General features: G+C 38.1%; 2 protein-coding genes across 3 annotated transcripts in view; one reads left to right on the top strand and one right to left on the bottom strand.

Moving 5' to 3' along the window:
* elfn1b (extracellular leucine-rich repeat and fibronectin type III domain containing 1b) overlaps positions 1 to 12,559 on the bottom strand; it is a 106,429-nt gene that overhangs the window by 61,332 nt on the left and 32,538 nt on the right. The gene's annotated exons all lie outside the window — the stretch shown is intronic.
* On the top strand, positions 6,986 to 11,138 carry LOC118798107 (UDP-glucuronosyltransferase 2C1-like). 2 transcript variants are annotated; one of them, XM_036557452.1, is made up of 2 exons: positions 6,986 to 7,069; positions 8,922 to 11,138. In XM_036557452.1, the coding sequence occupies exons 1-2, from the start codon at positions 7,006 to 7,008 to the stop codon at positions 10,514 to 10,516; spliced, it is 1,659 nt and encodes a 552-aa protein (XP_036413345.1). In that variant the 5' UTR covers positions 6,986 to 7,005; the 3' UTR covers positions 10,517 to 11,138. The 2 variants fall into 2 exon arrangements, with proteins under 2 accessions (XP_036413345.1, XP_036413346.1); XM_036557453.1 differs by having other exon boundaries at positions 7,012 to 7,080.

Genomic DNA, 12,559 nt, shown 5'->3' with positions numbered 1-12,559 from the left:
CTGATGGACGAGTCTGGGTTTGGCGAATGCCAGGAGAACATTACCTGCCTGACTGCATTGTGCCAGCTGTAAAGTTTGGTGGAGGAGGGATAATGATATAGGGTTGTTTTTCAGGGGTTGGTCTAGAACCCTTAATTCCAGTGAAGGGATATCTTAATGCTTCAGCACCAAGACATGTTAGACAATTTTATGCTTCCAACTTTGTGGGAACAGTTTGGGAAAGAACCTTATCTGTTCCAGCATGTCTGTGCCCCAGTGCCCATAGCAAGGTCTATAAAGGCATGGTTGAGTGAGTCTGGTGTTGAAGAACTTGACTGGCCCCACAGAGTCCTGACCTCAACCCCATCAAACACCTTTGGGATGAACTAGAATGGAGATTGCGAGCCAGACCCTCTCATCCAACATCAGTGTCTGACCTCACACATGCTCTTCTGGATGAATGGGCAAAAATTCCCACAGACACTCCAAAATCTTGTAGAAAGCTTCCCAGAAGAGTGGAAGTGGTTATAGCTGCAAAGGGGGGGACCGACTCCATGTTAATGCCTATGGATTTAGAGTGGGATGTCATAAAAGCTCCTGTGAGTGTGATGTGTAGGTGTCCCAATACTTTCATCCATATAGCGTAGCTACAAAATAACATACGTTTGTGAGTGGAGCATGAATAGGTCTATTTAAGGAGAACGAGACACTTCAATGCTTCAGAAAATGGTTCTATGTACCAATGATGATGTGATGAAATGGAGCTCTTCTGCTTATGCTATGATGCACAGCTGCATAGACACAATTAGCAAAGACACAGGAAAGCACTACTTCATTACTTCCGACCCCTTTCACCGAAGAGCTCCTCTCTGATCCCCCTCCACCACAACCCCTGAAAACACCTCATCCTTTTAATAAATACATTTTAAGTGTACTAGTAAGAGTTGCTACACATTTCTTGGCTCAGACATATTGTTTTAGGTACACCTTTTAATTGGTATAGAAGCCATGCAATCATCCTGTGCACTGTTCTTTAGAGAACCACAAGTCTATCTTCGATGACAGCACACCAGAGAACCTTATTAGGGTGTATGCAGCAGATAGATTATCTCCAAGATTTAGTACAGAACATTTCTACCCTTCTACATGAAGCAAAGGTCAATAACGTTTTATTAAAATAATTCCAAAAGCATTTATATATGCTTCTTTTTTTCCTAGATCTATGAGACTCTCTGTCACTCACTGACTGACTGACTGACTAACTGATATCCATTCTTGAAATGCACATGTGAATATAGAAGGAAGCATTTCATGGGTCTGTCAAAAACTGAATAACAAGTGAAAACACAGCAGTGAGTGTACTGTAGCGTCCACCCACTGGCTAGAGGTGACCTGCCTGCTATCCCGGCCACCTGAGTAGCACTGGGTATCGGTTCTCCCTTGCTGCCTCTTCAATAAAAGAGAGTTTGCCTTTAAAGTGTAATGTTTCCCATGTCTTATTCTATACCGTTGCCACAATATGTCTTTGAGCTTGAGTCTCTTACTTCAGTTGCCCCTTTCATCTTGCTGTATCAGCAGCCTTGTTTAGCTACTTCTTACTGTTCCAGTTGAGGATAAAGTCGCCAAGCACTGCTACCTGACCATTAAGTGGAATAGTATTTTGATGTCAATCACTATTTTTAGCATTTTCATTTTGTCGTGTTAGCCAAGCTAATGTTAGCTACCTCAAAAGTTTCAATGACAGCGCTATTAGCATTATGCTAGCAGCTAAAGAACAGGTGTTTTTTGCTCGTATTCTTACGCTCTGAACAGGAAATGTACATTTTGCGTGACTCTACACATGATTCTGAGTAACTATGGACATTTGTGTGAGTGTATGTGGGAGTACAAGTCATCTTAAAGTCTGACTGATATGTTGCTACGCTAATAACAGTCTGTTATGCTGATTTAGACCTGGAGGGCGGTGCTAGCTATATTTGTATTCATTGATATAGCAGAAGACACATCATGTTAGAATTATGACATGAATGATCAAAGGAATAAATAGAGAATAGATTTATTCATAACTGCTCTTTTTTATTATGTATTTGCCTCCAGAGGATGACAATTGTGTAATAAAGTGCCTTGTTCGGGCAAGGACGCCATTGCTTTCAGAATAAAAGTCCCAAGTCAGTGTATTGTTTAAATAAGGTAACTTGATTTACATAAACAAGTACTGGACATTCTATTGTTGTTGGTACTGTTATTATTATTATTAGCAGTAGGAGTAGTAGCAGTAGAATGTATTGGCATACAAAGTTTTTTTATATGTATTTATATATATTGTGTGACCAACGGCAGTCCAGTGAAACTAGGCTAGCCTATTATTTATATGTATTTTAATCCAATGTAAATATTAATGTGGGTCTCAAGAAGCCTACAGTAAAAATAAATAAACCTTGCATTTCAATATTGGATGACTTTTTCATTTGAGCATTCAAATTACAAAGTAATATGAAGGCTTTTCATATGTGATTTACTGTGCGTGCAATGATGCCAAATGTTCTACAAATAACATTTATGAATTCATGAATATTCTAGTCTTATTGACTTTATTATACATTCGTTATATATTGGCTGTGGCATGTTTTTATGGAGCAGAGAAAAAGAAGCTCAGCACGTTTATGGAAATGTTATACGCTCTGCTGCCAAACACAGCAAGAATCCTCCATGACAGCTCCCACCCTTTTGAAATGCCTCCTGCAGCAAGATTAGTACGAATCATCCGAAGACTCTTTTATTCCCGTAGTCATGTAAGTCTATGCGATGATGTGTCAAGTTTAGTGACTGACAAGTCTTTGTCTTTCATGCGAAGACGTTAATATGTAATTTGGGTGCCGTTTCTCTCACTCTCTTTCATGTTTTTTATGTTTTTGTGTAATTGTTCAGTGCTCTTTGTTGTAGATGATGTTGTGGATGGGAACAATCAAATTTCCCCATGTGTAATAATAGACTTCCGTGTACTACTAGCTGTCAAGTGCAGCTTGCCTTCTTTTCACGTCAGTAGCAGTGTCTGGATGTTCAGCTTTGCTATGAAGTTGAAGCACATAAATATCCCTTTTGGAAGCTGTATGTTCTTGCAGATCCCTTTTAAAAGCCCTAAAAGCCTGAAAAGTCTTGAATTTCCCTTTTAGAGGATGAAGATTCTTGAATATCACTTTTGGAAGATGAAGATTTTTATAGATCATTTTGGAAGATCAAGATTCTTGAAAAATATTTTGGAAAGTGAATTTTTTTGAAGTTCCATTTTGGAAGATGAAGATTCTTCGAAATATCTTTTGGAAGCTGAAGATTTTTGGAGATCGCTTTTGGAAGATAAAGATTCTTGAAGATCCTTTTTGGAAGCCGAAGATTCTTGGAGATTCTTTTTGGAAGCTGAAGATTCTTGAAGATCCTTTTTGGAAGCCGAAGATTCTTGAAGATCCTTTTTGGAAGCCGAAGATTCTTGGAGATTCTTTTTGGAAGCTGAAGATTCTTGGAGATCCCTTTTGGAAGCTGAAGATTTTTGGAGATCCCTTTTGGAAGCTAAAGTTTCTTGGAGATCCTTTTTGGAAGCCGAAGATTCATGGAGATCCCTTTTGGAAGCTAAAGATTCTTGGAGATCCTTTTTGAAAGCCAAAGATTCTTGGAGATCCCTTTTGGAAGATAAAGATTCTTGGAGATCCCTTTTGGAAGCCGAAGATTCTTGGAGATCCCTTTTGGAAGCCGAAGATTCTTGGAGATCCCTTTTGGAAGCCGAAGATTCTTGGAGATCCCTTTTGGAAGCTGAAGATTCTTGATATTCATTTTGGAAAATGAATATTCTTGAAGTTTCCTTTTGGAAGCTGAAGATTCTCAAAGTTTTGTTTTCAATATAAGGATGTTTTTAGAGAAAATTTGGATTTTACGGCACTCTACACAATTACTAATCACCCCACTTTAATAAAAAATTCAAATATTTTTGAAACACAAACTTTTTAGCATGCTTAAGTAATAATTACAGAAATAGAGCGTTAACTGTTAGCTCTGTCAGTAAAATTCTCATGTTTTGGAGTACATTCACTGTATCAATGTGTGCTTTCATTCAAGTTTGTTATGAGCACCGGTACTTCTAAATTCTTATTACATTTGTTGAGATGTCAAATGTTTAAGAAATGATTATGACTCATGGTTTCATATTTCTGGAGTATAAATATGAATTAACACAGACTTGAGTGCTAAGCACTTTGCTAACCCCTTTACTTCAATTTACACATCCATGCAAAAATGCCTGAAGTTAAAGTAGATGATAAAAAAGCTAAGAGCATACAAAACAGAACCAATTCTATTCACAAGCTATTAATAGGCATTCTTGAAATGATGCACTCAGCTGATGAAGAAATTCATTAGGCCACAAATATTAGCATCTGGAGTTTAAATGTCATTGGAAATTTTATTTGGACTGTGAGCACCAATACAGACGTATTTTGCCACACAAAAGTGTTTGTCAGAAAAAGAGGGAACGTCATACAGAAGAGAACCACAATGTGAAGTATGGTGGGAGATCTGTGCTCCAACATGATGGTCATGCTACTAAAATTTCAATGAATCCTTATTAGAACACACCTTCATGGACTTTTTTTGGAGAGTTCCAGGACTTTCACACCGAACTCTGCCTCTGTTTAGTTCGGTGCTTCTTAGATATTTACTGAACAGGGGTGCTCAAAGCTGGTCCTGGAGATCTACCACCCTGCAGACCAATCTCGCACACCTGATCCAGGTAATTAAGGTCTTCAGGGGCATCTGAATATTAGAGCCAGGTGTTTTGGATCAGAACTTTCCAGGGTGATAGATCTCCAGTAGAAGGATTGACCACCCCTGTTCTAGCAGGACCATGGTCCAGAGAAGCCTTCCAGATATCCCTCACAGAGTGCAATATCATTTGATATTACCACCACTGTACTCTTACCAGCGTTCTTTTGAAAGCCAGAACTGAGCTAATAAGGAGAGTTTTCTGAGATATCTGGGAACTGCGCATGGAGGAATGGTCTTAGAATGTTTGCTAGGTATTCTCCTGCCTAGCCATCTCAACAGAAGAGTAAACTTGAGGAAGGAAGAAAGTATAAAGTATGAAATTTAATTATGTCAGTGTCAGCGGTATTTCAACCATTACGGAGCTGGGGCCCAGATATAAACATATTGAAATATATATCTACTTTCTATCAAATACTCTAAGATACAAGCATGTTTTATTTGATATTTGTCAGCAAGATTTGCTGGAGAATCCAAAAAATAATTCCAGTTTCTGAATCATATCATCACAACAACTAGAAGCTGCGGTCGTGAGGTTGTTGCCAGGCAAAATAAACACACTGATCTAAAAAAAACAATAGGCCACATATATTCTCCAATTCAAAGCTTCTGGTGACAGGTTTACTAAACATGGCTAACACAACGTAGCCTGCTTATTTAGTTGGGGTGCTATTTTTTAAATCCATTTGAGAGAACTCAAGTTAAAAAATAGCTGCAAGCGGCGATTTGCGGGGTCCAAGCTTGCTTTGCAATTTCACCCAATATTGCTATTTTGGCCACGACCCCCCTCGGGTACATGTCAGTACGACCCCCCTTGGGTACATGTCACATTCGTACATATATATGAACTTTGATCATCATTGAAAAATTTTAAGGCTTTCAAATCCCTGTGGAACTCCAATTAGACTTATTTTAGCAGGCATAATTCATGTTTGAACTGGACCAGTTTTTGTGAGTAATGACAAAGAGGTTTTGTAATTGGAAGCTGAAGTTTTTTTGGTCTTTGTAGTCTTTTGGTTTTACCAGTCTGGTTTGTTACTGCTGTGTGTATGTTGACTATTCTGGTCTTATTCTACATATTTTTTTTCAATTTAGTGAGTCAGTATTAAAATTATAATTAATATTGCTACTAGTGCTACTCTAAAATCATAACTATATTTATCTATAATTAAAATAATTTTCCTAAAAATGTTAAAAAGTAACTGCCTTTACAAAATGTAACTTGGACTGAATACAGATACTTGATTTTTGTATTCTTAAAACATGTATTTATCTCAACCTTGCTTATGACACACTCAGCTTTAGCAGGATTAAGGGTCTCCACAACAGGGAGCTATTAGCACTCACATAGTTTTTGTGTGCATCATTAGAATGGAGGAATTTGCATGTTATGGAAATTATCATTATGGTAATGATGTGTTTCATTTAATCAGCTAGGCTGTGTATGACCACAGGCAAAAAAAAAAAATAAAAGCAGAAGATGCTATTGAAGAACCACTTTGGTTCCCTAAAGAACACCTCAATGGATGTAAATGTGGTGTGCGAATGTCAAGAACCTTTTTTCAAAGTTTAAAGAATGAAAGATTGTATACCAACTATTTTTTCCCCAAAAACTGTACGTCCAAGCCAAGAACGATTTATTAAAGTACCAAGTACCGTGCGTGGAAGATTTCATAAACAATGTGAATAATAAGAATTTTTTTCAGCATTTTCATCATGAGGGCACTGAAAATTGTTTGGAATCCATTTGACCTGCCCGGTTTCACTGTCCTTGTATGAAATGACATAAGACAGATTGTTATTTAACCTTCACCGTTCCCTTCGGCACAGTTGAATCAACTGATTACAAACTTAACAATTAACTGATGAAGTTCAAGGTTCCAAAACATTAAGTATCTGAGTATCTGCAGAACTTTGGCTTGTTAATGGTTTCACATCAGGGCTGTTTATTAATTAAGGATTAAAAGTGCTGCATAACTACCAACATCAATAAATCTATAGAAAATTCAGATTCAGGTTTCCCCTGTATTAGCCATTTGACCTGCTTTCTGAAATGATAACGTCATTCTACCTGTGGCCTACAGGTTGAGAACTGCTGTTTTATGCCAAAGCAGTGCCAATAAATAGTAAATCATTAACGTGGGGCAAGCATTTCTTGCTCTTTCACATAGAGCTGAATGAACTCTCCCTCAAATCTCCTGAAGTATTTATGCCAGTATGCATAGAAAGACAGCTGAAAGACCAGTCAGCATTTCTGGAGGGACAACATCTAGACTTGAAGGTGGCATTCTGATAATGATTTCACTTGTGCTTGTGCTCGTGTGCTTTGAATTGAATGAATGATCTGTTTGGGGGAACAGCTCAGTGGGTGGATTCTGTCATTGTAGTAAAGATTTGATCCGTTACAAAGTGGCACATGTCTAAATCGACTAGCTTCAAACTGTTGCCTATGTATTAGATTCTTTGCCATCAGTTTTAATCTCATGTTCAGTTACTGGTTTTATGGTCATTCACTGCCAGAAACTGGCTGGCATGTTAGTCCAGTCATTCATATTAGCTGTAGTTTACTTTTAGCTGATATGCTAATTTTAGCTGATTTTCTTTTCTGTTTTCACGCTTCGTGTTGGAGCAACATACTTTGAGGTTTCTTAAAAGAAACTAGAATGTATAACACAGGAGTCACATGAACATGAAAATCCTGGAAATCTTTTACAGGATTATACTGTAAAAGATTGGGCACTTAGAATGGTGCATTGGTTTGCAGTAACATACTGGACAATGCAATTTACAGTAACTTACTGGCAGCAGAGTGGCCAGTAAAGTACTGTACATTTACAGCAAATAATTGCAAATTTCATATGCAGTAAAATACTGCAAAACATTTACCATGAATATACAGTATTTTTCTAGCAACTCTACTGACAGCAAATTACTTTAAACTTTAGGTTACTTTTTTTTTACAGTTTGAGTGAATATATCATTTATAGTACTGTGCCAAAGTCAGAAACCTCCCTTCATTTATTTAATTTCTAGACAAAATGGCCATTAAGTACATGTTACTCATTTTTCAGGAGATGAAATGTGAAAAGTGAAAAAACAGAAGTTTCCGTAATTGGAATTCAAAAAATGATTAAAAGGTACAGAGAAAATGGGTCTGGTCAAAAGCCTGGTAAACCACCACAACTGTCACCATGAAATGCACAAATACCATGTACTGCCTGTGTCCTGTTTTGTATTTATTGTAAGTCTTTCATATTTATTTATTGTACTGTATTGTCTGCACTGTGTTTATTGTATTGTCTCGTGTTCTTGTGTTGGTCCTGGAGGAATGTTGTTTCATTTTAGTGTGTACTTGTATATGGCTGAAATGACAAATAAAACCTGACTTGACTTGACTTGACACAGCAAACAAGCTGCTGGTGTTCTCAGAACAATAGACTGACCACCACAAAGTCCAGACCTCAACAACACTGAATGGGTTCGATTACTTGGATCGTGAGAAGCAGAAAATGCTAAACCAACTTCTAAGACTGAATTTTGGAGATGTGGAAAAATATCCCTGCAAATTTCTTAAAGAAACTGAAAAGTTTCCAGAAGAAAATACAAGCTAATGCTAAAAACTGGCATTGTGTTTAGTTGTTGAGGCTGTGTTGTTTTTCTGTTAAATGCTTTCAGTTTTCTTCCTGACACGAAAAAATGAAATAATGTTTTGCCTGAAAATTAAATAAAGAAAAAGGTGTCCCTGACTTTTGCACAGTATTAAAAATGATGGTCCTCCAAGGGTTCTTTAGTAAAGAAAATAGTTCTATATAGAGCCATGAACACTTAATGAACCCGTTGCATGACTGAATGGTTCTTTGCATCATGAAGGAGTCCTTTAGTTTGATAGATAGATTTAAATGTGTTAAAGATTATTCTATTTAAAACCTTCTTGAAAAGGGTTCTATGTAGCACCAGAAAGGGTTCTTCTATTGTAACAAGCTTGACATTATGACAATAGAAGAAACCTTTTGGGTTAGAAGCTAGGTCCATATTCATATTAGGGTCCATATTCATATTTAACTCTGTTCTTAATTTCTATATTAAGTTGACCTGCATTGAATGAATTCCACTCTGTCCTTTCTTTACTAAAGGTGCTACCATGAATGGACCAAAAGTGCTAGCATGTGCCCTGGTCTTAGCCAGTCTGCTGGTAGCCTCTGTCCAAGGTGGGAACATTCTGGTCTTCCCTATGGATGGCGGCAATTGGGTCAACATGAAAGTCTTGATCCAGGCACTTCATGCCAGAGGTCACAATATTACAGTCATACGGGCGGCCGGTAGTTGGTACATTGAAGAAACTTCCCCTTTATACATTTCCATCACTATACAAAGCACAGGGATGTTTGATGAGGTGTTCCTAAAGAGTTGTACAATCAGGTTCTTGGAGATCTTGAGACAGGGTTCCACCTTTGCTCATCTAAAACTGGAGAAGGAGATGTGGGACAAAGCAGTGGAGATGTTTGAGATGGAGAAGGAAATGATGATAAGTATAATTGAAGACCAGCAGTTAGTGAAATCTTTAAAAGATGCCAAATATGATTTGTATCTTACCGACCCTGCGTTCATTAATGGCATTCTTCTAGGTCATTATCTGAAACTGCCTCTCGTCTTCAACGTTCGGTGGACGGTCCAGAGTGAGGGCCACTTTACAATAGCTCCTTCACCGATTTCTTACATCCCTACACCAATGTTAGAGTTATCCGACCACATGAGCTTTTTCCAGAGAGTTTATAATGTAATCATGTACTATGTTATGGAATTACAGGTCAGCTATTTTCTCGCTCCAAATTACAATGCACTGTGTCATCGAGTTTGTGGTCCAGAAGTGAACTACTTTGAAATCGTCCAAGGAGCAGATTTATGGCTCTTCAGAGGCGACTTTGTCTTTGAATTTCCACGACCTACCATGCCAAACATTGTCTACATGGGTGGGTTCCAGTGCAAGCCGTCAAAGCCTCTTCCACAAGATCTTGAGGACTTTGTTCAGAGCTCTGGTGAGCACGGTATCATCGTCATGTCTCTGGGCACCTTCATTGACCATCTTCCCCACGATGTAGCCAATGCAGTCGCTGAAGCTTTCGCCGAACTTCCACAGAAGGTTATTTGGAGATACAAAGGAGAAAGACCATCTACCTTGGGCAACAATACCTTACTGTTGGACTGGATACCTCAGAATGATCTCCTCGGTCACCCCAAGACCAGGGCTTTTGTGGCACACGGTGGAAGTAATGGAGTCCAAGAGGCTATCTATCACGGTGTTCCCCTCGTTGGGTTTGGCCTCATCTGGGACCAGCCTGACAATCTTTCAAAAATGAGGGTGAGGGGAGCAGCTAAGACTGTTGATTTTGCAACCATGGACAAAAACTCCTTCCTACAAACTTTAAAAGAAGTTCTTTATGATCCTTCCTACCGAGAAAACATGCAGAGACTCTCCAGACTCCATAGAGATACACCAATAAAGCCACTGGACAATGCTGTCTTCTGGACTGAGTTTGTTATGAGGCATGGTGGTGCACCTCATCTACGAACAGAATCCTACAAAATGCCCTGGTATGCTTACCACTCTGTGGATGTCATGCTGTTCCTGCTGGCTGTTCTTTTGTTAATTGTTTTCATGACATATGCAGTTATCAGATATTTCTGTTGTAGGCTGTGTATGAGGAGAAAAACAACCAAACGAGAATGATTGTTGAACGATCTAATGAACGCAACTCCTTCACTGGCATTTGTTTTCTACTTTTTGTCTTACCATCTGTCTTGCTTAGTTTTTGTTTACTAACACAATCTAGAGCAATCTAGATCACTCCACTATACATACTATGATGTGATAATGAATAAACATCTGGAAAAAGCCATTTTTTACCCATGGTGCTACTTGGTACTGAGCATAGTGGACAACACAAAATGTGTGGAGCATTCTTTTAAGTTCTGTTATAGTTTGAGAAAAACTTGAGATTCATTGACTGATCTATGATTATATACATTCATTGAATGAACGCACTGATGAATGATAAGACGTTGATTAGTTGACAAATTCATGTATGATTAGACACACTGATGTATGCATTTGTATGCATGTATTACATGCATTGCTTGATGTATTGTTAGACGCATTGATTGATGTATGGTTAGATATATTGATTTAGGATTAGTAACACTGATTTATGATTAGATATACTGATGTATGATTTGACGCTTATAAACTTGCATTGTTTTTAAACTGAAATTCGAGTGTGCTAGGAGCATTTAACAAAATGTTAAGGTTAATCCTTTCAAAGAATGCAATAAAGAAGTCTGAGAGGTTTGAATATGGTTATGGTAACACACTAAGTCATACAAACAGAATGCATGGTTTATTTTTTTTAATACAGTTAACAATTTGCAATTATACATATTGTATTGTAATATAAATATTTACAGCCCAACAACTAAGTATAATATCAAATGTTTCAGTATTTAGTGTGTCCAATGTTGAAAGCCAGAAATGAGCTAAAAAAGGAGAGGTTTCCGAGAAATCTGGGAACTATGCGTTAAGGAATTGTTATGTATTCTTCTGCTGATAAATCTCAAAAGAAGAGAAAACCCAGTACTTTTATTTTGAGGAAGGAAGTATAAAGTATGAAATTTAGTTGTACCAGTGTCCAGGGCATTTCAATCATTATGGGAGCTGGGGCCCAGATAGAAACATATTGCAAAATATATCTACTTTCTACCAAATACTAACAGATACTTAAAAACAAAAATGTTTTCATTTATTATTGATCACAGAAATTAGCTGGAGGATCCAAAAAAATAATTCCAGTTTCTAATTTACAACTAGAAGCTGTGGCCAATTGTGAGGTTGTTGCCGGGCAAAATGAATACACTAATCTAAAACAAACAATAGGCCACATATATTCTCCAATTCAAAGCTTCTGGTGACAGGTTTAGTAAACATGCCTAACACACCGTAGCCTGCTTATACAGATGGGATGCTCATTTTAAATGTTTTCGAGAGAACTCAGCAGTTTTAGTGAGTAACCCCCAAATGGGTTTTATAATTGGCAGCTTTATTTTAATGTGACATCATTTGGTTTTACCTGTCTGGTGTATTAGTGCTGTGTGTATGTTGATTATTCTGGTTGTTGATTATTGTGGTTGTTGCTTGACTTCCTTTATCTTATGTTCCCCATAAGAATTTCATCTCTCTTATATGTATGTAGGAGTCTAGTCCCTCGGGTTTCTCCCTACAGTTGGAAGACAGAACTGCACATGTAACCGTGTGTACAGTCTGCTGGATGATTTTTACGGGATCTTTCCATTTCTTGGCCAACTTATATAGCAGTATACCCCGTCTCGGCCCGTGACAATGGATGGGCCCTCACCCATACCCTGTCTCCGCCTTCATAGGTGACTGTGTCCCTCCATCGATTGTAATACTTGGCCTGTTATTCATGGGCCTTTTTTACATTCTCTCGGACCTGTTAGATGAGGTCTTGCTGCTGCTGGATTACTCGGTAGGCATTGTGGTTGACTGAGGAATCTCTCAAGCGGACCCATAAGATTTCTGCCAAGTGCCACCTCTACAGGAGTAAAACTTGAACTATCATGCCAGGCTGTATTGATGACAAAATGAAAGTTCGGCAACCGCTGATCCCACATGCGTTGATGGTCTCGTACATAAGACGACATTATGGTTTTGATTAGCATTACATCTTCTACACAGTACTGCCACCTGCATGAAAACTCT

Source organism: Colossoma macropomum, unplaced genomic scaffold, assembly GCF_904425465.1.
Source record: "Colossoma macropomum unplaced genomic scaffold, Colossoma_macropomum, whole genome shotgun sequence".
In the NCBI taxonomy this organism is placed as follows: domain Eukaryota; kingdom Metazoa; phylum Chordata; class Actinopteri; order Characiformes; family Serrasalmidae; genus Colossoma; species Colossoma macropomum.
Note: the sequence above shows the minus strand (reverse complement) of the source record. Positions and strands in the feature narration are given on the sequence as shown.